The sequence below is a fragment of the Letharia lupina genome, assembly GCF_014066315.1.
Source record: "Letharia lupina isolate WasteWater1 chromosome Unknown contig_11, whole genome shotgun sequence".
Taxonomy (NCBI): Eukaryota; Fungi; Ascomycota; class Lecanoromycetes; order Lecanorales; family Parmeliaceae; genus Letharia; species Letharia lupina.
This window is the reverse complement of record NW_023502980.1, coordinates 236,887-262,170: the sequence shown is the minus strand read 5'-3', so window position 1 is coordinate 262,170 and position 25,284 is coordinate 236,887. Positions and strand designations below refer to the sequence as shown.

The window sequence follows — 25,284 nt, the reverse complement described above, 5'->3', positions numbered from 1 at the left end:
AAATCGTGCCAAGACCTGCAAAGCGGACCCGTTCCGCTAGTGAAGAAAAGTCACCACTGTTGCACTTGCAAGCTCCGTTGGCCCTGCAAATTTACAATCGAAACTTCAACAGTCCCTCCTATCTGACCCGCAGACGCAACTTCGATAGCCCCTCATATTCCAACAGAGACACCCACTCTATTCCTCCCTCTCCTCTGTCCCCACCAACCCCCCTCCTCCCTCCCAACCCAAAATGGTACGTCCCCCCCCCCCCCCTCCCCTCCCCCAAAAATCCCCCCATCTCCCCTCCCCCCCCCCCCCCCCCCCCCTCCTATCCCCTTCCCCCTTCCTTCCCCCCCCCCCCCCCCAAAATATTCCCCCCCCCCCCCTAACACCCCCCCCCAGGCCGACAAACTCCGCACCCAGCAACAACTCGAGGCGCTGCAGGCGCGCTACGTCGGCACGGGCCACGCCGACACGACCAAGTACGACTGGGCGGCCAACGTGCACCGGGACAGCTGCGCCTCGTACGTCGGCCACCCGCCCCTGCTCGCCTACCTGGCGCTCGGGATGGGCGAGTGCCGGGAGCGGGCGCGCGGGTTGCTGCTGGAGCGGATGGTGAGGCCGGTGGGGAATCCGCCGGAGGTTGTGGAATAGAGTTGGTGTGTGGGTGGAAAGGGGGGAGAGGGGGAGGGGGAGGGTTTGATTGGGGAGCGGACGTGGGTTTGAAGTCTACGAGCGTTGGGGTCACATTGCCGAGTCAGGGCTTGAGGCAAGGATGAACACTTCATCAAGGGAAAAGATTTGTGATTCGGTCCTGTCTTTGTCCAATCTATCCTGATATGGGACTCGTGGGAACGCCAAAGTAGCCTCCCCTACCCTCGTAATTCCAGATTCATTGCGGCCATGTTGACAAGCCCATCAGCCCGCTGTGAGGTTTACCATACACCCCTGGGTTTTTGTCCAAGCAACATTGCAGCCAGGCAATTCATGGCCCATCGACCTTCGCCCAGACTTATCGTTACACCCATCACGTCTAGAACCACCAGCGTATATTCATCAATATTCTCTCCTCTCAGGTCTCACCCTTTTGCCGCCCTTCAAACTCTTAACCCTGCTCAAGAATCCACCGCCACCGCTGGGCTCCGCCGGATTACCGAAAGCTCCATCGTTGGTGATCCTTCGCTCCAGCATCCCTCCTGTAGGCGCACGCTTGGGACTGCTCATGGCTCTAGCCCTGGCATTGATCTGTTCTTCACCACCTCCGATGCTACCATTCCGCCTTCGTTGCTCGGCAATCTGAATCTTCTGTCCCTTCTTCTCATAGGCGTCATCGTAATCATTGAAGAACGGGTTCTTGGTTTGCTTGATCTTGGGCATGCCGCCTGCGCTTTGTACTTCTCCAGCACCTGTGGGGCTAGTGGTGCGTTCGTAGAAGCCGTTTGGACTGGTGACTTTCGCCGGTCCAGCAAAAGCACCCCCGCGATTCGAATTGCTTATGCCCCTGATCTTCTGGGCCAAACTTCTCTTTCTGCCCAGGCCACCCCCATTGCCCATGCCCGGTATCTGATCATTCTCGGAGTCACGGCGTTGGATGGCTGTACGAGCTGCCGGCGCACCCTCAAGAAATGTGCTGGTACCGAGACCCAGACTTTCTTCGCCATGGACCGGATCAAAACGAGCAGTGGGGTTGAAGCTCGATGTTCGGTCGACGCCTGGCCGTACACCGGGACCTCTTCTCAGTGGAGCGCTAGAGCCTGCGTAAGATTCAAACTCGATTCCAGATTCCGCTGGAGGTTTGACAGCCCCCGAGGTTGCAAAATCGGTGAAACCTTCGTCGCCACGGCCGTGAAATTGGGCGAAGTTGATTTCTTTGTGGACTGGACCAGAGCCACCGATTGTATTGTTGGCAGAGTCTTTCGCGAATGCTTGCATTGGTGCACGTTCCGAGCCTTTGCGGTTGCGATGGGGGTTGCAGGCATCAAAGGGGCCGTCGTGATGGAACACTATGGACATGGTCAGCGTGAGGTCCCGCATGGCGAAAACCGTCGACTGGAACACTCACTGCCAATGCCGTGGATGCTTGTGACATCAAGAGAATCGATGACATCTATACGACGATTTGGCTTTCCCGACCTCGACGTTGGTGGTTTGCCCTTGTTATCTCTCTCCCTGTGCCTGGCTTCTCGCGCTTTGCGATGACGCCGCCTCGCCTCCTCTTCCGGGCTCAATTGCTTGCTGGCGATGGACGAATCCGAGTTTCGTCTTGTGGGCCGTCTATGCGGTCTTCTCGCGTCTGGGGGGTCGGCGAAGATATCCTGCTCCGGCGCTTGAGGTCTTCTTCCCGTGTGTGGTCGATGCTTTTCATCTTCCTGGGATCGTGATGGACGGTGTCCCGACAGGCCATTGGTAGGCTTTGGAGGGTGGTTTTCGGATCGTGGGGGACGATCGGTATATGGAGGAGGCATGCCTTTGGGTGGTGCGCCGATGCTTGAAGGCCCATCATTGAGGGTGAGGTTGTCCTAGAGGGCGCGGGGTCAGCATCAACCGAACGTCATCTTGATCGACATGAGCAGCGACCGACTCACAAAAAGCTCCACGGCGTGTCCAGCCAATGGCGGCTTCCTTGGTGATGATCTCCCAGTCATTGCCGGTGGTCCTCTCTCAGGTGACGTCTGCGTCACTTGTACCATTGTCGCGTCTTTCTTGTCTGACTGATCGAAGAAAGGATTTCGAGAGATTGGTCTCTCGGGAGCAGTACTTGGAATGTTGAAGGTCGTGGTGACAGGAGACGGGGCTGGTGATGCGGCACGATTGCGAAAAGGGTTGTTGGACGGTAGATTTGCAGTGAGGCCAGGGGAAGTTTGTCTGAGTGAATCTGTTGTGGAAGACAGATTGTTAGCAGAAGGGCGAAGAGCTGGTTGTTTATGGGAGCGTTTTAAGCGGCCCATGTCGTCTTGTATCAAGTACGAAGGATTTGAAACAGGAGTTGTTTCGTTGATTTGATCTAATTCGATATGGTAAGGAGAGGCCAGTCGGTGCGAGGAACAGGTGACACATGCCAGAGCGCTTATCTCTGCCCAACAGGCAAGCTGGAAAATAGAAAGAAAAATCGAGGCACGAGCAATGACTGGACCACATACCTACGCCATGACCGCCTTGGCCTTGGACCTGGATAAGCGACATGTTTGGGAAAAACCTTCTGCAAGCACCCGTCGCCCTTTTCCCGACTTTTCTGCCCTCGTATGGAGTACCGAGTCAACGGTTCCGCTGAGATTTAAAATTTGGTCTTGTATTGTATGTCTGTCGGTCGGAATGATTTTTGGAGACGGGGACAGAGGGGAGATAGCGATGTCAAGATGAAGTCAGAGTTTAGGAAAGAACAGTAGTATGTATAGGTGTAGGTAGGTATCTCAAACAGGGACATGAGATCTGAATCCGGTCAATTATTGGGGGCGTTCCGATTACGACCAGGCGGGGCAGATGCTCTTAAGGTGAGTTAGGATGAATGCAAGAAAGCGAGACAGGTTCTGTAGGATGTCAAGTAGGTATAAAAGCAGAAGGTTTGTTTGATTAGGAGAGTAGGCGGGAATCGGAGGAGATGTTGTTGTGGTTGTTGTTGTCGTTGAAGAAGGAGAAGAGGAGTTGAGTTGAGTTGATCCATTCTTCAAACTGGACCTGACCTGACCCAGGTGGTTAAGTGGGCATTATTTCATTTTTACTTCCAGGGGTCCTGCTTAAAGCCTTGGCAGATTCTACTTTAGGGCAAGCTTTGCCTTGGCAACTCACGCTCTCACTCTCACCAGCTCTTTCCCTGTCAAAATCTAAAATCCCATAACTTTCCCCCATCCCTTTGACCGGCTCAAGCTAGATTACTATTATCAACCCACCTTACTTTTACACTACCTGACCAGTAGGCGCACCCCGCAATTCTCCACCCCCTGGGTGCAACCCATTCAAACCTCGTGCTGTGCTCAGGCCTGCTGCTGGTCTCGTGCAGCTGTCTCGTTACTTCCATTGGGCGTCAAGCCACCGCGAAAAGTCCTGTAGGCCGTCAAGCCATCATCATGGCCGATGCGACCTTGACTAATGAACCATCTGACCTTCCTGACACTCAATCCTACCCTCCTCCCTTCAAACCCCACCCATCCGACACGCTCTATGGCGGCTACACCCGTTTTGAACTGGAGCTCGAATTCGTCACCATGCTTTCCTCCCCCCTCTACCTCAACCACCTCGCCTCGCTCAAACTGCTCCAGGCTCCGGACTTCCTGGCCTACCTGACATATCTACAGTACTGGAGCCGACCGGAATACATCAAGTATTTGAACTATCCGGGGCCTACGCTTCGGGCGTTGGAGTTGTTGCAGGAGGAGAGGTTTCGGACGGAGATTTTGAGTCCGGAGGTGGTGGGGAAGTTGATGCAGGAGGGTGTCAGGGGAAGCGTGGAGTTTCAAGGACGGTGACGAGGAGGTGACGTCGAGAGCATTGAACATGTTCCAGACGGACGAATCGTCAAGGATTCATGCACCTTGGGTTGCAGCCGCAGGCATTCATGCATGAGGAGAGTTTAATCGAGAGGTTTGAAACATTGACATCCGCGGGCTCCACGGCTCCACGGTGCCGAAAGAAGGCGAGGTTAGCATATTTACATCCTAAGAGCGACGGCCAAGAATAATGCAGCAAAGCAATTACCCACAATATGCAAAACATTTACATCATCACTCGTCGCTCTCCTCTGCGTCTTCACCTCCTTCCTCGTCCTCTTCTTCTTCTTCTTCCTCCTCGTCCTCCTCCTCTTCATGTGTTGCCCGCTTCTTGTTCCGCCCTGAAGATCGTCTTGTCTGCATTGGGGTCTGCTTCTTCCGTCCTTTCCTGCCTTTAGCCTGCTGCTGCTGCTCCTCGTCTTCCTCGGCCTCCTGTTCCCCCGCTTCAGCCTCGTCGCCTTCGTTTTCCTTTTCTCCCTCCATATCTCTCTCCTCCCCGCCATTTCTCGTACTCTTCTTCTCAATGACTACCTCTCCTAGACTCCTCACAAGCCTCCGCTCCAGCTCATCAGCCTCAGCATCCTTCTTCCCGTAGACGTCTCTCACCAGCCCAGCAACGCCTCTTTCGCCGACTTCCACCTTGCCCCTTGGCCCAATAATGTACTCCACACTCTCTTCACCACCTCCATCCCGTTCCCGCACTTTTACGATGTAGTTCTCTCTTTCCATCCGCTTCAGGACTTTCTCCGTCTTCTCACCGGCCAGAACGTAGTTGTCCGCGTTCATACGTTTCAAGTGTTTCTCAAGTCGAGATTCAGAGATTGTCTGTGAGGCGGAAAGGTATATGAGAGCGAGTATGAAAGTCGTAAGGCCAACGTAGGATGCTTCGGCTCCTGTAGAGGGAATTTGCGGAGGTTGGAGAACGCCAGGTTTTCGGTATCGCGCAGGGAGGGTGGAAGTCAAGATGTACGCTTTCGACGGGTTCGATCCTTGAGTCCCGGAGCGCTGTGCAGCTCTCTTCTGACTGATGGTGACCTTCTCCTTCACAGGTAGCTCGGTCAATTCCATGCCGAACACAGAGCGCAGCTGCTCCTGGGCTTCCGTGAACACATGCTTGAATTGACGCCCCGTATTCGGTGCCATGACTGCCACATTGTCAGTCTTCATGACTCTGATGTAGAGCGCGTTTCCGACCTTTGGCACTGATATCCGCTCTTCGGATCGGTATCCTCGAGTACTCGCTCGCCAGCGCCAGCCTCACGAGTTTCTTCACCATCTGATCATTGCTGCTTCCTCCTTGCGTATCCTCGCCATCGACTTCCTCGTCAACTGAAGAGGCATCGGAAGCGGAGGGCGACCGCCTGCGACGCGTTGGGGGAGGTGAGGGTTCGGCTTCTGCTTGCTAAATGCCTTGTTAGGATCGTTTGATCGAGGTGAGAGACTCGCTTCGACTCACAGCTCGACGTTTGCGATTGATGATAGGCATTTCTGGAGACGGTGTGTGATGCAATGTTCCTGGAAATGGCGAGTGGTTTTTTGCAGAAGACGCGTTCTCGAATTTTGGCGCGGAACGTGTTCCGCTCCTCAGCAACTCGAGCCGGCGAGAAAAAGTGGTAGTCTACAAGTGGAAACAGATAATGGGGCTCGGCATCATAATACAAGACATAGCTACATCCTCGCCTCGTTCTGCCTACCGCATGTAGGCGTGTTGACGCCCAGTCGGCCAGAATGACGGCTGTTCATGGATTTGCCTCCTTAGCTGAGATGGCCCAGGATTCTTCTTCCCGGACATGACAGCATCCTGTTAGGCAGAATCTCATCGGATTGTCTTATAGTGGCGTCTCTGCACGACTCCTAGTTATATTCTACCTTTGATGGCGTTGAATCTGACAGAGCGGCGGTGGCCCCGCCGACTACTACATGTTCCCTCTATGACGTCTCTCTCACGCTCCAAAGACGGCTACTATGGTACTCTTTGCAATCCACCCTTCAACGCTCTCTCCTATACATGGGGCAGATTTGCTCTCGAAAAGGGGTTGGCTCTTGATGTCTCGGGGATCAGCTGGCAGATCCCTCGCATTGCCCCAAATCATTTTACAGTTACTGGGTTCCAGAACGTACTCAAGAAAGCTGCTGCTCCGAATGGCCTTGTATGGGTAGACATTGCTTGTATTGATCAAGAGAATCTGGACGTCAAGATGGATGAGATTGGAAAACAGTGCGACATCTTCCGCCTGGCTGGTGAAGTCTATATTTGGTTGACATCACTTGAGTCTGAGTTCTGTAGGGATTCAATGGTAGCTCTCGAACACTTCGCTGACCACTTAGAGCGTATGGAGCTAGCCGAAAACACCAGTGAGTACAAAGCCGTGGATTTCCTTGAGCAGATCCTGGGAGATACCGCGAGTGTTAGATGCAAACTTGGATCAATCTTCAGGGATCCTTGGTTTTCTTCTTTGTGGACCTTACAAGAGGCCTGTCTTTGCGAGCACGCTATCCTCCTTACTGAGTCTGGACATACTGTCCCGAAGCCATACCGTCTCGCGCACCGCTTGAAGAGCCCTCCACTTCTAGAGCATTTGATTTCTGATTGCCAGACCATCAAGACGAGCTTATTACCTTATGCAGAGTATAGCGAAGAAATCAAGGACCTTCTTTTGATTGTAGATCGATCAGGACTGAGCTTCATAAATCCCGGCATGAATGCGAGTGCTGGCTCTCTGTTGCTGTACTCTGCTGCACGCTATCGAACGACTACAAATCCACTTGATCGCATCTATGGCATCATGCAGGCTTTCGAATTCAGTTTAGGTACTTCGAAAGAGCCAGGAAAACACTTTACCCTGCCAGAGCTTGAGGATCAGCTTGGAGAAGCCCTAAACTCCCTGTCGCCTATGACTGCACAGATGCATGTCCACACGACTCCACCAGTATTAGGTTCGGCTTGGCGACCATCAAATTCTTCGTGGTTGCCCGATGTATATTACATGGCCCACTCCGTCGGATCGATGAGTACGATTGCTCGAGATGTTGGCAAGCGACCTGTGTACACAGGCAAGATTTGCCCCCTTTCAAAGCTGCACAGCTTTTGGAATGAAGCAACTGCGTACGGAGAACAACTATTCGCTACTCTAGGCCCCAAGTGGCAACATTATCCCGTCAATATTCATCTTGACGCAACGATGCAAGGCCCCCAAGAGCCTCCACACAACGTGCGACAGGTGCAGAGTGTAAGGCAGCCACCAAGTTCTTGTCCCTGTAAGAGTTGTACAGAACGACCGAGACGGCAGAATGATGGTTTACTCCGGTTCATGAACGCAATGCCAATGCCAGAAACGGAGTATGAGGTTCTGTTGCTGGGGCTGTGCACCCTTACACGCTGGACCCGCCCCACAACCGAAGGGTTTAAGGGAGGCTCAAGCTACACAGTTGCAGCTCGCGCAGGCCTCTTGGTCGTGAAGGAGCCATCATTGGGCAATGCAGTGTGGCGTCGAGTCGGAATCGCCTCTTGGGAGGCTGGGTATGGGGAGTTAAAGGCGGTGCATGAGGCGCTTTGGGATCCATGTCAATGCTATCTCGCATAGATGATAACTTGTACATGAGCCCGGCATTGCGCGAGGACAGTCTAAGCCATGGCGGACATCTCGTCTCTACCTTCGTTGTCACGTCCAGCTATGAGCGTTGTGCTGTGAAACATGCATCCGCTATCGATCCTGGCCGTGATTAAACCCCTTGGCGCATACATGAAAGAGCGATATCACAAGATCGACCGTAGTTCTCCGTTGAAGGCAAACCGTTCCTGGTTCCTGCCTTTACAGCTTGGGTATGTTGACCCAAGTCCCATTCCTACGCCTCTGCTTAAGCATTCTGCGAAGCTTGTACTTGCCGTCCACGATGAACCTTCCGACCCTTTGAAATTCATCTTTCTTCTCGTGAGTTGGTTTCAACATCAGCCCTAATACCTGGTCGGATAGTCTTCATTCTTAACGCTGACAACTGGCAAGTATGTCAGCTCACGCTCTGAAGGCCCTGTACTTTGATCCAGGTCAATACTGTGGCCCGAGTTTTCTTCAACTCGTCGGCCACGAATCGTTCGGAAACCCCAGTGTTGAGGAGCATTTTGCTGGCAGACTGCAGGTCCTAGGATACCACGGCCTTTCAAGCACCCGCAAGTGATTGGTCCCCACACGTTCTCGCTGGAATATTCTATAACGACATCAACGACCTCGAATAACACCTCAAAATCGTCAAAGCTCGACGGCTCAACGGCGCAGTAACAGAAAGCCATGATCTGGATGGTGCCAAGTAATCTGATGGTTGAATGTTTGCTACTCCATCAACGGACCAAAGTAGCTGTCGCTCTAGGCCTTTGCCCTAAAAGCCGGCAAGATACTCGCCCTGAGTAAAAGAACGGATTTATTCTACTACTCCTGCGAATGCCATGTATACATCGGATGGAACTGTCAATGCACATCCAGTGTAATAGCAGACAATGTTATGCCGCGCATCTTCCGAAAACTGTTGTTGGTGATTCAAATAATCTCGGTTTGTGGTGATAGGTAGCTGTTCCGGCACTCGCTCCGGAACCGTTTCACAAGAAGCCATTTCCATGCACTCCCAGGACATCTGGTTACTCCAAAGTGCAGTATGCGGGGCGATAATAGACGCTCTTGACAGACCCAAGCCCTCTCACTCAACGGTGCTGTGGAGATATTGACATGCCAAAATTCTGCATCGAAATAGATATATTTGAGCTCTTTGCTTTGTGAGTCGCGGAGAATCACATTGAAAGGTCGTACTTTGTCAGCATTACGATCAAGGAAGCAGCCCACAGTAGAATCAGCCGCTCCGGTCGCTGAAATCTTTGTTATCGAGTGTCTATAGATATCTCTCATTGTGGCAGATTCTTTGAGTTAGAGTCCTGAAGGATACGAAGTGGGTCGATCCATAGATAACTAACTTTGAACAATCTGGCAACCGCCACGGCGTCTTGGAAGGTCCTAGGAGGCTTGGTCAACGGTATGCCTTGTCTAAGCTCCTCGATGTTACTTTTTCGTAGTGTGATAAATTGAGCAGCTCCCCAGCAATGACTAAGGGTCATGTATTCGCCTTCACGGGGATTGGTATCGGTTACCGTGACTCGAATCAAAGCATGTGTCTCGCCAGCATCTAAATCCAGCAAACGCGGTGGAAAGTTGCTGCCACAGGGATTTGGCCTGCACCTGCTGTGGGTGCTTGAGCATAGCTGAAGCCATCTTTTGGCCAAAGTCTGATTCGACGTCAAATTTTCATTGGGTCGGACTTCATGACTGTTGAGGATTTGCGGATCGCGCCCTATCCAAGACGAAGAAGGTGAGCTGAAGCATATCCAGATCTCTATTATAAACTGACCTTCCACAGGCAGCACCCCAAGCCTCAACTACCATTTCCGCATTCCTTCATCATTCATGTCTATCAGTAAAAATGAGAACTGTCCATAGTCGGGCTCTGAATCATCCCAAAACTGTATGTTTACGTCACGCATAACAGTTAGACCACTAGCTTGCTCTTGGATCTTGTCGAGCAGAAGACCGCAGAGTCTGCAACCTCGCTGTGCAGTGATCATCAGGGTGTTAAGATATCGAATATGCGGTGCCCATTTTCTCCCCCAGCCGTCACGGAGGATTTTGATGCAGGCATTGCACAAACCTGAGAAGCCCGGCACAAATGTCATAGGCTCCAAACAGACGTCGTCTTGCCACATCTCTGTCTCAACTGGGTCATCAAAAGCTGAAGGAGTGGCACTTATGGGAGTAGACATGACTTTATCGAACAGCAGGTTATAGTATGAAGATGTTCCAGAGATGCAGACTGCAATAGAACGTTCAGCCTTCAGGGTCTTTCGACCCTCAAGGCTGTCAGGCTGGTTGTATGGAGAACGAAACCCGTGCACCAGAGTCACAAGGTGGAGGGTAAGATGGCTGTGACTCTTATGACCTGCCACGGGTATGCTTCAGCAACCTTGGTTCTGGCTCCATTGCTGTTGTGGTTGTCAGGAAAAAGAAGAGGACGGAAGACCTGGGCTGTAGCCGGAAAGGGTGTGGACATTGACGTATATCCTGCTCGGCTGATATTTATAGAGAATCTATATTCTCTCTTACCTACTTAAAGTGCTGCGTCATGTACCATCTCTTCCCGTCTCACCCCCCCAAAAACATGTTTTCAGCACTCAATTACCATTCAGAGGTGATCTTCTCGATGAAATGAAGAACTATTCACGATCTTTCAGTCTTCACTTTCTGTTCCTCGGAACGCTAGCTATCCAGGCTTCAAGGTTGAGGCGGTCTCCTCTGCAGACAGTCGCCTTTGAAGCTAATTCGCTAGCAAGGTAGTCGCCCGTAAGCGATGTACAAGCTTGGCAAGAGGTTTCCATGACTAGGAGATGATATGAGCAGCATCTAATGACTTTGTGCCCTACAGTATTAGCCCGGGACATCTGAGTCGATATCGCAGACTTTCATCGTATGTCGAACGTTATGAGCTGCTTTCGCCAGACCTGACGTAGAATGACTAGACAGGGTCCTTGGGCCATGCGATCGAAATTGCGTACGGGAATACAGAGCTCCCACAAGACTGTGTGACTGATCGAGACTCCTGGGCTGGATTGATCGCTCCCTAGATGTTAGACGACTGGATTGGAGCTTTCGCATTCTGGAATAGGACCGCCGAGGCTCTGCTTGTGCCTCACGGCCTACTCACAGAGCGGGACTCCTTTCTATCATCCACTCAGCTGAACTCGTTCGATCTGATCTTAGAATGGCTACAATGACACCGGTTCTACCGAACTGTTCGAACCGTATGATTATCGTGCAGATAAATCAGGGTCCGATCTTAGACTTTCGGCTTGGTTCACATCCCTTTGGACTTTGCAAGAAGCCTGCCTGCGCCCTGACACGTTGTTGTGTTCAAGAGATTGGGAAATGCTTACGGTGGGAGGCGGCGTACCAAAGCCCCTGGATGGATTGGTTGCACTATCGGCGCATGTGTTAGATCACGCTCTGACCTCGACTGTTGCACTCGATCCCGAAGAGGCTGCTTCACACCGATTTGACTCGGCTTTTCTAGAAATTTCCTCCTCCGAAAAGCTCGGCGCTTTGGTTCGGGGAGGCCATTACCCTAGAGGGTACATCGAATTATTTGCAGTCCTTGAACGGACTGGATTGGAGGATCTCCACGTGATAAATTGAGAATCAATCATGAAGCTTGGAAGCCAGAGGCATTGCAAGGAAGGCCGAGCCGAGGCCATTATGTCGGTGATCCGGGCTACTGGGTGGTTTATCGAAGCACCTCGAACTGGAACGCTCCGCGAGTTAGAAAAGGATCTTGTTCTGGGTCTCTATCCGATCTTGTTTCTCAGAGAAACAGCTGAAATGCTAGGGGCTCGCTTCTACACTTCAATCGTCATTCGAACCGATATCGACGAGGATTTCTCTAGGATTTTAGACATTCGAGGATCGCTTCTGCCATTCAACACCCATAGCCAGGACAATGGTCAAACCTTCGAAGAGATTTGCCTCCCGCGATGGCAGTTTAGCGAAGGCGATCACCCCTCGGTGAAGCTGTGGAGTATTGAAGCGGACGGATCTGTCAGCATACCCGAGGCTGCGGTTCTGGTCCCGGCGTCGCACCATGAGGTGATGCCCTTGATTGCTTCCGTGATATTTGCGTACCCTATGGACAGTGGGCTTTACCAGAAGCTTGGACCTGCGGGACGGAAAGGGGATCGCAATCGAAGTATCGATCTGCGAGAATGGGAGAAGAATTGGTTGCCATTCTCACGAAACTACGCGGTAGCTCTTATCAACGTCAAATTCTTAGAGAGAGACTATGTTCGAGAGATCCTTTTGAAAGAGACTCGATCTGGAGCCCTTGTAAAGATTGGGTTTTTCACGACCAGAGGATTGTTTGAAGAAGAAGGGGCCATGACGCGAATGATTCCTGTGCGATCAGTGGATTGGCGTGTCCTATAGGTTTTTAATTAAGTTCTTTCCTCTTCGCAAGGCTATGGCCTTCCTCCTACTGCGTAACCTGCGTCCCTTTAGGTAGCTTTGCAGACTCTGAACTCTGTTGTTGCATCTTCACCCATGACATCCGTTTCCGTTTGGTAGAGACCCTCCGCCTAGTTGCTGTATGACGAAACGAGACTGATGACCCCCCCGGAAGTTTTAGCTTGATCTCCATAGCTCTGATGAATGACTGTTCTCTTCTTGCCAGTTGCCATTTGTACCCAGGCGCCAGGGGAGATTATTCTACTGTTCTAGGTACTGCGGGACCATTTCCTGCACTGGAGAAGCGAGGCCATCCCGCATACTTTTCACACACAAATTTATTCTTCTTCTCTTATTATCCAGCACAATGTCGTCGCCCGAAAGACTTCAGGCTGTAATAGACGGTAACGGTCAAATGACTGGCTATTAGATAGAGAATCATTCAATAATATAGGTAATTTTGCTGGGTGGAGGCAGTAGTCTCCATTTGGTTAGGGTGTGCGGGCTTTTTTGCTACCCGCGAGCTGCAGTACATGATCCGGACCTAAGCCGGGGCTTGGCTTCGGATAATCCATCGGCCCGAAAAACTCTGTACCCCGTCATTTCCCCAGTGCCCCCATCCGTGTGACTCGATTTGAAAAACTTCTCTTCGTTGCAACGACATCTTCTCCCGGCAAACAGTCCAAAGCCTTCAATTGCCTCTATTACTTCATTTGTTCACCACAGAAATGTGCCCAACCTGCAACGGTGATGTCGTCAATGGCACCAATGGTGATGTCCCTGCAACAACTAATGGGCATGTGAATGGCACCAACGGCTATGGGCAACACACACCGCACAATCCACGGAGGCAGCCTTTTGCCTCCGTAGGTGACTATCTTTCCAATCTCTCAAACTTCAAGATAATCGAGAGCACTTTACGTGAGGGAGAGCAGGTGAGCAGACATCGGAGATCTTACTTCTGAAGTTGCATACTGACCGTGCTCCTGCAGTTTGCCAATGCATTCTTCGATACAGATACCAAGGTCAAAATAGCAAAAGCCTTAGACGCATTCGGAGTCGAATACATCGAGCTCACTTCTCCTGCATCCTCGGAGCAGTCACGCAAGGACTGCGAAATCATTTGCAATCTGGGGCTCAAGGCCAAAATACTCACTCACGTTCGGTGCGCCATGGATGATGCACGCATCGCAGTAGAAACAGGAGTTGATGGCTTGGATATAGTCATTGGGACATCACCGCAGCTGATGCAGCATTCGCACGGAAAGAGCATGGACTACATAAGAGATACTGCACTCGAGGTGAGAACTCGGCCCAAAGACTCTGCGGAAGGTCTCTGCGAGGTCTCAGAGTTGCTCGCTGACATGAATCGAGCAATAGGTGATCCAATTCGTCAAGTCCAAGGGCTTGGAATGCAGATTTTCGTCCGAGGATTCTTTCAGATCCGATCTTGTCGATCTACTCAACATATACTCAATTGTTGCCAAGGCTGGTGTGGATAGAGTTGGTATCGCAGATACCATTGGTTGTGCGAGCCCAAGACAGGTGTACGATCTTGTCCGGACACTGCGTGGGGTCGTCCAGTGCGACATTGAAACACATTTTCATAATGAGCAAGTATCCCCTTCTCACGCATCCAATGTTCCCCGCACAACTCTCTGACTGCATCATCAGTACCGGTTGCGCCATCGCCAACGCCTACTGCGCGCTGGAAGCCGGAGCTACACACGTTGACACATCAGTCCTGGGCATCGGCGAGCGGAATGGGATTACCCCACTAGGAGGGTTCGTTGCACGCATGCTGGTCGCTGATAGAGACTACGTGAGGAGCAAGTATGATCTTACGAAGCTCAAGGCTATTGAGGACTTGGTCGCGGCTGCTGTCGAGATCAATGTCCCCTTCAACAACTATATTACTGGCTTCTGTGCATTCACACACAAAGCAGGTATACATGCCAAAGCCATTCTAGCCAACCCCACCACGTACGAGATTATCAACCCAGCGGACTTTGGCATGACCCGCTATGGTGAGTAAAGCACTCGATGTTAAGTGCAACGTCCACTAAATGTGATTCAGTCCACTTCACATCGCGCCTGACTGGTTGGAATGCTATCAAAAGCCGTGTCAATCAACTCGGTTTAGACATGACGGACAGTCAGATCAAGAGCTGTACTGCAAGGATCAAGGCTATGGCCGATGTTAGGCATTTAGCCATCGAAGACACCGACGCCATTATCAACGCTTTCTACGAAAATCTTTACTCGGAGCACAATAACGAGAAGCCACTACTGGACGATATGACCGTTGACGAAAAGATACAATTCGCTCAAAAGGAGGCGGAGCTAAGTGAAGAACCGGAGTCACAGCATCTTGATCAAATCGTCGACCAACAGACGAATGTCCTGGCCAAGAATGACGTCAACGGTCACGAAGGTGTGAATGTTTTGAACGGTGAGACAGCCGCTGCGGCATGAATCTTATACAGAGGCGATCTATTGAAAAAAAAAGGTATCTGGATGATGATTCCACCCTGAGCGTTTAACTAGCGCAAGTACTTGCGAAACGTATAGTATCGAAAAGTTTTGGACATCATACCCCATCGTCGCGTGTCTTGAAACCGGCCGCTCCCTATCATCATCATCTGGCGCTGACAAGCTTTCTCCTCCACTACCTGACATGCTAGAGATGAATTTGAGCGCTCGAGAGGGGACGATTTTGGACAGGCTACCGAGCTGCAGTGGGCGTAACAAAGGTGACATGACTTGTTTTCGCTTCGGAGTTTTGGGGGAAGCTGAGGGGATGAAGGGGACGGGTAGTTGAGACTAGTGGAGAGGGAGACCTCGATCTCTGAGTCCAATACAAGTGCACGTGCAATAGAGATCCTGACATGTTGATGCGTGGCTGCTTGCTGATGGACATACTCAATATCGCGTGGCGCATCTCCATCCTTCACTGAGACGAATTGGACAACTGGTACTCTGCCCTATACTATCGGCTTCGTTTTTAGGTTTCAACATCGCGAAAGGGCATCAACTTGGACAAAATGGTCGTTCATGATTGAATTCCTTAAGGGGAATACTGAATAGCGCACAACTCCTCGCTAATGCTGCTGTTGTTGGAACCTTAAGGATGTATACCGCCTGGACTATTACTTTTTCTAAGACCACGTTTGGCGGGCACGATGTTGAAAACTAAATCGAAGCGGATATTACCAGGTTCTCTGACGCTTGACATGGAGGAGGCGCAAGCAAGATTGCAGAGTCAAGGTGTGCAACAGGATAATCGGTAGATTTGCTAACTAGCCTTTCGTTCCCATGGAGCCTCTTAGACCTTACAGGTACTGACGCTGTGTTTTAAAACTGCTACGCTTACTATTTTTGCGAATCTTACCGTTCCTTTGATTATAGGTCTGCTTATCTGTACCTCGACGGTGCTCCCGTCCAACGAGTACTTGGTGCTAGGGTTACAGCTCGGTAGGGGTGAAAAAAGTTCGGCAGAGATGAAGCTTCGGCATATACTCGCTTCACCCCGGATAAACTCATAGCATATACTAAACGTATCCGTTTCACCCCCGATAAACTCGAGCCGAGTCGAAAATAATATCGACACTTTAAGAGGGGGATAGAGGTATATACTAAGTATATACTATTAACTTTTTTATATCTAATTAATACAATAAGTAAGTAAATCTTTATTATTGATAATTATATTAAAAGATATATTATTTAATAAATATATTATTTAATAAATCTGTATATATTAAATATATCTTACATATAGATAGAAATTCCTATATCTCACACACGTAAAAATCGCTGAACTAAATTCAATTTTCTTCACCCCCGATAAGGTGCTGACATATACTGAGTATATCCCTTTTACCCCGGACGAGGTGCATATACTTAGCATCTACTCACCTCTGCCGAACTTCTTTTCACCCCTACCGAGCTGTGAGCCCCTTGGTGCTAGGATGGCTAATAGCTAATATCTTGACAGTTATCGGCTTCACCAATGTCGTCGATTCATTTTGGGGTAAGGGTTTGCTCCTATCGCTCTAAGTGATGCATTACATTTTTGCGCACTCATCACGGAGCCGCTCGCAGTTCCCGTGGTCTTGAAAACGCCGCCGGTTACTGGCCCGTCCACTTCGATTGCGATCGTGTTCTAGTTTGACATGTGGTTCTTTCCGCTCGCGTCGACGGCTGTTATCTCGCGGTTGGAATGGCCATGATTTCCAGAGTGGCCGTGGTGATCAGAGTGACCATAATGTAGAGGAGGAGGCACGCGTTGACGGCGGGAAGGCGACCTGCGACCGGACACGGGCTTCAGCTTCTTAAGGCCTGGTTGGATAGCTGTTCGAGCTCGGCCCTAGAAAGTTAGGTGTCTGGAGTGCATACCGTTTGTCTTCATTGCTGGGATCGTTCACCTCATCGCGTATGTTTCTCCTTGTGACTTGGTCACATGGACGGCGCTGCGCTCGGGGCAGTCTCTTTCGATATGTCTGGTTGTCATGATTAGAGGAGTACAGGAAGGTGGCCATTGTGTGAACTTACGCTGGCTTATCGCAGTACCAGCAGAGCTTCTCCACAGCGATTGGTTTGTTTGTAACAGGGTTTGGTACCAAGCTGCCGATTGGCACCGGCGGAAGAGCCGGTATCCAGGCGAGGATGTCCTTCGCAAAGAGCTCAACCAGCGACTTAATCTCCACATACGATGCCACATCCTTCAGAATCTCCAGCTTTCGAAGGTCGTGTTTCGGGTAGAAAGCGTCCGGCGTGCTCAAGTCATTGCCTCCCCCGCCCACCATCCAGCCCACGATCAGCTTCACGGGCTCTTTCGGGAATGGCACGTGAAGGCGGTTAGCCTGCGCATCTTCCGCCAGCTCTCGCTTCCACTTTGGAGAAAAGTGCTTCACTAATGTCCTGTGAAGGTGGAAGAGCATGTACTCGCTCTCGACCTTCGTTGCGCCGTTGACTTCGACCTTGAAGGGCGTGCATTGGACCCAGATCTCGACCTTTCCACCTTTCTTGAGCCTGGGATACGTCAGTGACTACTGCATCAATGTGAAAAATGAGATCTACTCTGCAAGTGCTCTCTTGCTGAGCTGTGGAGCGATGGCAACTCCATGAGCTGGCGTGTTCGCTGCTGTGGACATCTCTGTTTGAGATATATATGTGTACGGATATATACGTGTAATGGATGAGAACGTTCAAGAACAACAAGCAATCAGTGTTAGCAAATGCAGCTTGGAGTGGTAAACAGAAGAGACAAAAGTCAGGTCAGGAACAGCTGTATATGTACAGTTGGCGACCTCGGCGACTGATTTTGCTCAATGTCGATATTAAACTCGTTCGGCCAATCAGCGACGACAGACATCGCCTGATCTCGGCTCTGTTCGGTATGCATTTCTGATCAAATGAAAGCAGGAAAGGTTATTGATCCCACAATGAATGAAACACGAAGCGAAGGCAGTCGTCGCTGTTGCTCGGCTCCGTATCCATTTCTGATCGAATCAAGGCAAGAAAGTCTATTGATCCCACGATGAATGAAAAACTGGAGCACGATTAGGTGGTTTTAGGTAGGTCGATTTGGTCAAGCGAAGCGCTGATGGCTTCCTTGGTTCATTCACAAGAAAGGAAGTTCCCTTCCCCACGAGCTACTTGTACTCATTTTATGGGGCTACGATGACAGTGAGAGTTTATTTGTTTGCGCACCAGATAGTGACACGTCAGCCACGAGTTCCTCGATTGCGAAATGTTTGCTACCATGTACGCTTGCTGGCTGGCTGAGATGACGCTGCATGGAGAAAAGTAGCTTCGGGGATTATGGGTTATGGAAAGAAGCACGGATGAATGGGTGGCGCCGCAGGTCAATGTGTTAAGCACCGTTTCGCTGACAATGCGCGCATGATTTTGTGTTAAAGGGCTTTGGGTACATGATCTAGGAGGCGAGACGTCCCTCCCTGCTTGCATACGCTAACCCAGGTCTGGGCAAATGACAATCGCACGATACTACCTGCCCTCATCAACATACTTCTTTCGAATCATATCCTCGCCCGGAAACCCCTCCTCCCTTCGCTACCGGCCATGCCACGCATACGGATCGGACCCACCCTCTCCCGAACTGGGAACCGCTTCGCTCAAACCACGGGGATATTCCCCTCCAAACGATTAGGTGGTCTGCTGCGGCACTAATGCACATCATTCTCTCTCTCAAAAACCCGCGATTTTTTCAGCCACCATGTGCATCGATGATCTTCCTTCTCCGAAGCTGAACACTCAAGCGAGCGAGCTTGCTTGCTATCGCTTACTGCGTGTACCTATGCAGAAGTTCGTATTTTCGCATCGGCTACGGTTCCCCTCTTTGTTCGCTGCGGATTGACTTATGAAGGAGCTAGGTGGGAGTGTGCTTCTTGAAAGGGGGAAATGAGGCTAGTGTGCTTGGGGAAGTCGGGTGCGGATTGGTGGACTCTTCGATCTTCTGAACGAGGCTGAGGAACGGGGACACAGGCGCCCCCCTTCCTGCTTTTTGAACGAGTCTTGCAGTGCGAGACGAGGGGGATTGGGTAGATGCGTGGGAAAAGAGGAGGGGTATGTATGTTGGTACTTTCGGAGGCTTTCCGAGCTCCGGATGATAGAGGAATGGGGTACTTGCCGGCGTTCATCTGTTTGCTGGATGAGTCCACGGTACTCAAGGGTGCAGAGCTGAGATGAATGCGTGAGAATGGTGTATCAAGAAGTCCGAGATGTGTCTAATCGACTCTGAGAGTGCTTCCTCAAAATACCGTCTATCCTGCATTGTACCTCAGCCGACAATGTCCGCACTCCCTCTTGGTCTAGCACCAGCGGAGAAACGTCCCCTCTTCTCTCTCTTGACCAGCACTCAGCCAGAGGAAAAGATTGCCTCACGCACGCTTGCCGCGCCTCCTGCCCCTTTCACTGACTGACTGACTGACTGACTGACTGACTGACTGACTGACTGACTGACTGACTGACTGACTGACTGACTGACTCACTCACTCACTCACTCACTCACTCACTCACCCACTTCAATTTGGGGCTCCCCCTAAAGATCCTACATAGTCCGACCGATCTGTCGAACCCGGCTTTCCTCACCCCAAACAGCTTCATCATCGTCGTCAACAATGAAAAGGCCCCCCGCATTGATATAAACCCACGTATGAGCTAAGATTACAATATACGGCGACCCTTACATCAGCACAGTCCTACACTCGGACTTTTCCGCTCACGGGCCTTTGTATATTTCGTAACACAAGAATGTAGTCAAACCTGACTAGAAGCTATGTACTACATAACCATTTCCTGTGATTTAATTGCGTTCTAGGCCGTCTGTGTGATGAATACGGCAAGGAAGGATATTCGCTGCATGGCATGGCATAGGATGTGCGCATGGTGGTGGGAGTAAGTAAGCACACGGTGCGGGGGAGATGGGGGAGCGGGTTGGGATGAGAGGGAGGGTGGCAAAGATGCGCGAATATCGGTGGCGGTGGCTCTCTTGTGATATTGGTCATGGACGATTCGATGGGAGGGGAGGATGGAGGAGGGGACCGACAGTCTGAGGTGTTGGGGTTTTCGTTGTTGGGTTGCTGGTTAGATATGAGTAGGGGGTTTTGCAGAGGGAGGTGCGGACTTTTGGAGAAATGGGATGCTAAAAGTCTTCTTGTATCAAAAGATACCTAATATTCGTGACGAGTCTTCCACTAGCGGTCTTGTTGAACAAGGACCCATCGCAATTCTTACCTAATGAGAGCAACCACCTTAAAAGGGAGATCGGATCAGGTGGAAGGTCGTACTACATCGCAGCACTACCCATGACACTACGGAAGATGCTCTGTCCATCCTTCAATTTCGCAATGCGATCCTCCAAGAATTGTCTCTGGCGCTTCGCGCTGGCGGGCTCCGAGGCGATGGCCTCGACTTCTGGGTCGGTCAAGCCGTTCACGGCGACAGGAGAGAATATTTTCTCCAGGCCACGGATGATGTGGCGCTCTACCACTTGCGTTGTGACGTTTGCCACGAAGGTCTTCTGCGATACCTGCATGGAAGAATCGTCAGTTTGACTTACTTCAGGGAACAGCGATGACTCACCTCGTAGATGGCGAGCAGGCAATCGAGAGCTTCTTCGCAGCTGACGTTCTCCATGTTCGGGTCGATGCGGCGAGAGTAGTTCTCTATGGCTTGATCGGCATCGGTGCTTGTAGGAGCCTGAGTGGGGTGAACTTCGGAAGAGGAGCCTTCAGCGGCCGCTGCGCCCTCCATCTTTACCTTAGTGGCTTCAGTAGCTTTGCGTCTCTCTTCGCGGCGCTGTTGGATGGTGTCTGTGTAATAGTGATTGTAGTTGATCGGATAACTTTTGGTATCCTCGATCAAGCGTTCGAGCTCTTCCATGGCGTCCTGGTATCTAGCCTTGAGTGCGTCTAGGAAAATCGATGTGTGAAGACGAGAGATTACGTCTTTTGGGCATTTGTCGTGGAGCAGGATTTCAAGGAAGCGTCGGCAGACGTCGGCCACCTGGTCCAGATACTCTACGGCCAGGCGTTTCCAGTTTGCACTCTGCTCCCAAAAGAGCTCGCCCACAAGGAGCGGGTTGAAGTTGCCTACTAATTCCCTTCCTCGGGTACGAACAAGCACCAGATGAACCCATGCAAAGGCCTTTTTACGGTCCATTTTGGCAGGTGACACCGACCTAGGAAGCCAGCCAAATCCATTTAGTACCGTATCTAGCAGAGGGCGGAACAGAGAGTCGACATTCGTTCCGTCAGACATGTCGATCTGGTACTTGTGTCCATTGGCGCGCATGTTATCGGAGAACTCGGTGTTCATGTATTGCACGACGGCACGGATTCTGCGAATTGTTGCTGAAGACGTGAGCGAGAAGGCGGGATCGGCGTCAGAAATGAAATACCCTCCTTCATAGTGCCCATCAACAGCCGCCTTGCAGACCTCGTAGAAATCGAGACTGAGCTGCACCAAGTAGGCCTTGCAATCTGCAGCCGTTGTTCGGTTACTCCCCATTACTTGAAGCTGTGTCTTTGCGTCGAGCAGCGCTTCCTCCAGATCGCTCCGGAGCTTTGGCAATTCTTGCTTGACGTGCTCAAAGAGTAGGACGCTCAGACGATTCCTCAGTTTATCGACGCCCACGCAATGCTCTGGTAGAACCTTGAAATTGGAGGTGCGGAAGTACGTTGCCTCAGCCATGTTGCGCTCCATGAGATCGAAATCTTGTTCTTCGAACGTGCGATTCTTGAGCACGTGCCAACCTAATTTGAAGAAGATATCATTGTTCTTGGCCAGTTCTATGTATGCAGCCTCACTCCCAGAGCCTGATGGAAGCCTGTCGGGCTTGGTAATGATCCCAAGAGTACGATCTCCGTCAGGGTCAACCTTACGTACTTTCGTGAGAATGCTCTGATTAGCAGGGTCACTGGCCGCAGAGACGACAGCCAAGCAGATTGTGCGAGGTTGCTTGATGTACTGATCCGTGATCTCCCCCACAAGCTCAACATCAGCCTTAGTGATGCCCTTCGTATCGGTCTGAATCAATCCAGGAATATCGACCAATGTAAGTTGCGGTCTTGATGGACCTTCAATCTCGATACTGAGGACATCCCTCGCAAAAGCTTTGGATTTGGGCCCTGAAGCACCGGCACCGATATCCATTAAGTCCATCGCAGCGTCCATTATTCGAGGAAGTTCATCGAAGTTGGTGATGGATTGCCTGAAGGCTTTGAAGGGTGTCTGCTCGACAGCAGCTCGTTTGGGATCCGGAATTATCTTGATCGTCAGCAAGTTGGTATGCGCGCGTCGTAGAACGATTTCTGTTGCAAATCTCGTACATAGGTTGTCGTTCCTAGGGAATGGGATCTCTGTAAGAGCTTCGAGCACAGAGCTTTTGCCTGCCGACTGGTCCCCACAAACGACGAGCTGCGGAAGAGACAAGATGCTCTCGAGGCCACATTTGCGGACCTGAGCTACGGTATCAAGGACCCGTCGCTGTTCATCCGTCTGAAGGTTTTCAAGTGACGATGTGATGTCCATTTCTTTGATGACAGCTGGTTCTGACTGAATTTTCGGGTTTCCTTGAGGAGGATCTTGAACAATAGTGTCGCTGGATTGTTTTGAGGACCCCATGGTGGCGGCAGAAGCTGGCGTTGGGTCAAGGTATTGGCCGATAGAATAATATGACCAAAGACGAGAGAAAGGAAGGTTTGGAAAGCAAGAGCGAAAGGAGGTAAGCCGCAAAAATCAAGATTTGAGTCCGTCATTTCCTAACAGCAGGTAGCCCACCGCATGTTATGACATGATCCTTTAATGAGCAATGTCATTGGACGCATAAAACATGATATTGTTCTTTGATGCAACGTGCCGACAGAGGTATCACAGCCAATAAGCGTTAGGATTTTCAGGTCGAAAAGGCTTCTTGCATGTTTGCATTTCAAAACTTAAGCTGATGTCTTCAAAGATCACCGCTTTTATTGATGTGTGAAACGTGAAAAGCACATGTCACATCTTGCACTGCTGGAATCAAACGTGATCTGTTTTCTCTAGGGTTGGAGACCTGTTGGTACGATGGGTCCCTGCACCTCCAAATCCACAGTGCCGTTCCGCCATCGCCGTTGACTGAAAGAACACATTCGTCCTATTTCTAGGGCAATGTCCGAGCGGCGGCCTTGCTGGACAGCCTATGGCCTAATCGAGGATTGAGCTGTCAGGCCATTTGCTGGATGTTCGAAGGCTGATGGTGCTCATAATCCTGCTTATCTTTCCTTACACTCTGAAGATTGGCTGCATTCGCGAACTCTGCAAGGAGCCGTAGACAAACTTGCCCTTGCGATCATTTACGTCTCGTCGATCACATTCTGGCCAAACGGTCTGACCATTGACTTCACAGTCATGCTTGGACCCGGGCTTAGCTCATCATCTCTCCGGAAACTAGACTCCAACAAGTAGATGATCTGGGCTGCGGAGCGATAATTTTGTAGATTAGGACGAGTGAGACGAAGAAATGAAGTATGTAACCTGTAAATAGGTTGAAAATCCTACCCAGTGATACTCTCCTTATTGACCGGACCTTGGCAATTGGCGGAGATGCCAAGAGGATGTTCCTGAATGTGAGAAACAGCAGTGGGGAAGAGGTCGAAGCGTCTGTTGATTCACTCCTTTTCAGCCTGGCATATCCTCCAATTCTAGCTTTGAATGCTTGAAGTTTAGCAAACAATTCGGTACTCAAATTTACGATTCGCGACCTTTCAAGGTCGCACTGCCTCCTCGAAAAGGGTGTTGGACGATTCATTGCTCCAACCCTTGAGAGCCTCGCTTTTTACATCATCTTTAACACGTCGTCTATGCTCCAACCCATCTGATTTTTTCATATCTAGGTACGAGGACATTTTAAGAAAATTTCTCGGCGGAAGGGCGTCGATTAAACCGATTGTCTCCACAAGGAGATTCCAAATCTGCATCCTTGACAATGCACTAGCCCCGAGTGGATCCGTTTGCTTGCGACCCTGCAGGACGCCGTTGATCAGAGTTTCTTGATGGCGTGGTGTCCACACAGCTGAGATGTTTGAGCCCTTGCGACCATTCAGGTTTGTACCTGCGACTCTCCGTGAATAGTGAAAATCAATCTCTGCAGTCTCCACTCGAAACGGGCGAAATTCATAGCCCGCAAGCCAAGTTGAATTATCAACAGGCAACATACGCCCTGCAGGTCCAAAGGCTCTCTCACAAGCTTCTGGCCTGTACCGGTGATACGGTAGGATAAGGGTGTCAATGTATGCATTTCCAGGCGAAATTAGAAGCGAAACTGGCGATGATAGCAGGGATGTGCATTGCTTGAGTGCCAGCTTGTCTGAACATGACTTAGACAAGGTGATTGGGCTGTCCGCTCGAGCTTTCTCATGCATATTATCAGTAGCAGACAATATTTGGCAGGCAAATTTTCTTACAGGGTTTCCGTCTTACAACGCCTAGCTGCGAGAACGATCCGCGACCGAGGAAGCCTGATGCAGCTTTCTCGTTTGAGGCAGTCACGGGCCATGGTGTGGGGTCGGCTTGCGCTTCCATCACCAGCTCCATACTTGCGTCTCCGCATGGTGCTTCAGAGCAATACATCATGATCCTCAGATCCTCGCGAATACTGAAGGGCTGTAAATTCTGGACTTCGGACAGCTCACGCGCTTGTCTCCGTCGAAGGATGGGTGACGTGTAATTGGCGCAAGAGGCGAGTTGATGGCACTCCTGGAGAAGGAAATAATTGAAGGCTCGTATGGCAAGGATCTCGGCGTGCCAGTCATGAAGGACAGTGCCGCTGTCGAGAAGCAAGGATTTTGAACCTGGTAAGCATTTCATCCCAGTGCCTAAGGCCAAACATGTGATGGCTCCATCCTCTCCAATGACTACAATACCGCTAAGTGGCACCCACTCCTGACTGCCGTTCGTAAATGTTCTGGGCTTGCTCTTCCTCGGCAAACCATGGAATTTCTCGTGAATAGCAATGACTGCGCGATCTTCAAGGGTGCCCATGAGTGCGAAGTACCAACAGGATATTGACTACACAGATCAGAACAGCCATTGGAAAGTCCTGGCAAGGATATCGCCGTCTAGAGTGCAAGATCTAGAAGGTGAAAAGAAGTGATTCGGTTCAAAGTATGAGTGGTACAATCATTCAGGTGGCTGCAAGTCAGGGAAGAAGGGCAAAATGCTCCGAGACACACCTTATATACTCGTAGCCCTATCCTTAGCGCTCCCTGGCAAACGGTTCGGGGGCG

The 25,284-nt window shown here is 50.8% G+C and overlaps 10 protein-coding genes across 10 annotated transcripts; 5 read left to right on the top strand and 5 right to left on the bottom strand.

Annotated features, from left to right (window-relative positions):
* Positions 1 to 232: 232 nt before the first annotated feature.
* HO133_000636 (uncharacterized protein) lies at positions 233 to 636 on the top strand (the record flags this gene model as incomplete). The annotated part of the gene is made up of 2 exons (XM_037291574.1): positions 233 to 235; positions 385 to 636. 2 exons carry the CDS (start codon positions 233 to 235, stop codon positions 634 to 636), a joined length of 255 nt encoding a protein of 84 aa, XP_037151936.1.
* A 402-nt stretch (positions 637 to 1,038) lies between these two features.
* HO133_000635 (uncharacterized protein) lies at positions 1,039 to 3,165 on the bottom strand (the record flags this gene model as incomplete). Its single annotated transcript, XM_037291573.1, has 4 exons — positions 1,039 to 1,985; positions 2,045 to 2,501; positions 2,568 to 2,857; positions 3,123 to 3,165. 4 exons carry the CDS (start codon positions 3,163 to 3,165, stop codon positions 1,039 to 1,041), a joined length of 1,737 nt encoding a protein of 578 aa, XP_037151935.1.
* An 881-nt stretch (positions 3,166 to 4,046) lies between these two features.
* Positions 4,047 to 4,445, top strand: HO133_000634 (uncharacterized protein; the record flags this gene model as incomplete). Its single annotated transcript, XM_037291572.1, has 1 exon — positions 4,047 to 4,445. One exon carries the CDS (start codon positions 4,047 to 4,049, stop codon positions 4,443 to 4,445), a length of 399 nt encoding a protein of 132 aa, XP_037151934.1.
* A 255-nt stretch (positions 4,446 to 4,700) lies between these two features.
* On the bottom strand, positions 4,701 to 5,952 carry HO133_000633 (uncharacterized protein; the record flags this gene model as incomplete). The annotated part of the gene is made up of 3 exons (XM_037291571.1): positions 4,701 to 5,611; positions 5,661 to 5,868; positions 5,923 to 5,952. 3 exons carry the CDS (start codon positions 5,950 to 5,952, stop codon positions 4,701 to 4,703), a joined length of 1,149 nt encoding a protein of 382 aa, XP_037151933.1.
* Positions 5,953 to 6,397: 445 nt separating this feature from the next.
* On the top strand, positions 6,398 to 8,050 carry HO133_000632 (uncharacterized protein; the record flags this gene model as incomplete). Its single annotated transcript, XM_037291570.1, has 1 exon — positions 6,398 to 8,050. One exon carries the CDS (start codon positions 6,398 to 6,400, stop codon positions 8,048 to 8,050), a length of 1,653 nt encoding a protein of 550 aa, XP_037151932.1.
* Positions 8,051 to 11,701: 3,651 nt separating this feature from the next.
* Positions 11,702 to 12,475, top strand: HO133_000631 (uncharacterized protein; the record flags this gene model as incomplete). The annotated part of the gene is made up of 1 exon (XM_037291569.1): positions 11,702 to 12,475. One exon carries the CDS (start codon positions 11,702 to 11,704, stop codon positions 12,473 to 12,475), a length of 774 nt encoding a protein of 257 aa, XP_037151931.1.
* A 746-nt stretch (positions 12,476 to 13,221) lies between these two features.
* On the top strand, positions 13,222 to 14,968 carry HO133_000630 (uncharacterized protein; the record flags this gene model as incomplete). The annotated part of the gene is made up of 5 exons (XM_037291568.1): positions 13,222 to 13,428; positions 13,486 to 13,794; positions 13,874 to 14,106; positions 14,168 to 14,520; positions 14,571 to 14,968. The coding sequence occupies 5 exons, from the start codon at positions 13,222 to 13,224 to the stop codon at positions 14,966 to 14,968; spliced, it is 1,500 nt and encodes a 499-aa protein (XP_037151930.1).
* Positions 14,969 to 16,819: 1,851 nt separating this feature from the next.
* HO133_000629 (uncharacterized protein) lies at positions 16,820 to 17,649 on the bottom strand (the record flags this gene model as incomplete). Its single annotated transcript, XM_037291567.1, has 4 exons — positions 16,820 to 16,862; positions 16,921 to 16,995; positions 17,048 to 17,527; positions 17,576 to 17,649. The coding sequence occupies 4 exons, from the start codon at positions 17,647 to 17,649 to the stop codon at positions 16,820 to 16,822; spliced, it is 672 nt and encodes a 223-aa protein (XP_037151929.1).
* Positions 17,650 to 20,306: 2,657 nt separating this feature from the next.
* Positions 20,307 to 22,645, bottom strand: HO133_000628 (uncharacterized protein; the record flags this gene model as incomplete). Its single annotated transcript, XM_037291566.1, has 2 exons — positions 20,307 to 20,549; positions 20,603 to 22,645. The coding sequence occupies 2 exons, from the start codon at positions 22,643 to 22,645 to the stop codon at positions 20,307 to 20,309; spliced, it is 2,286 nt and encodes a 761-aa protein (XP_037151928.1).
* A 1,118-nt stretch (positions 22,646 to 23,763) lies between these two features.
* HO133_000627 (uncharacterized protein) lies at positions 23,764 to 25,039 on the bottom strand (the record flags this gene model as incomplete). The annotated part of the gene is made up of 2 exons (XM_037291565.1): positions 23,764 to 24,407; positions 24,463 to 25,039. The coding sequence occupies 2 exons, from the start codon at positions 25,037 to 25,039 to the stop codon at positions 23,764 to 23,766; spliced, it is 1,221 nt and encodes a 406-aa protein (XP_037151927.1).
* Between the last annotated feature and the right edge of the window lie 245 nt (positions 25,040 to 25,284).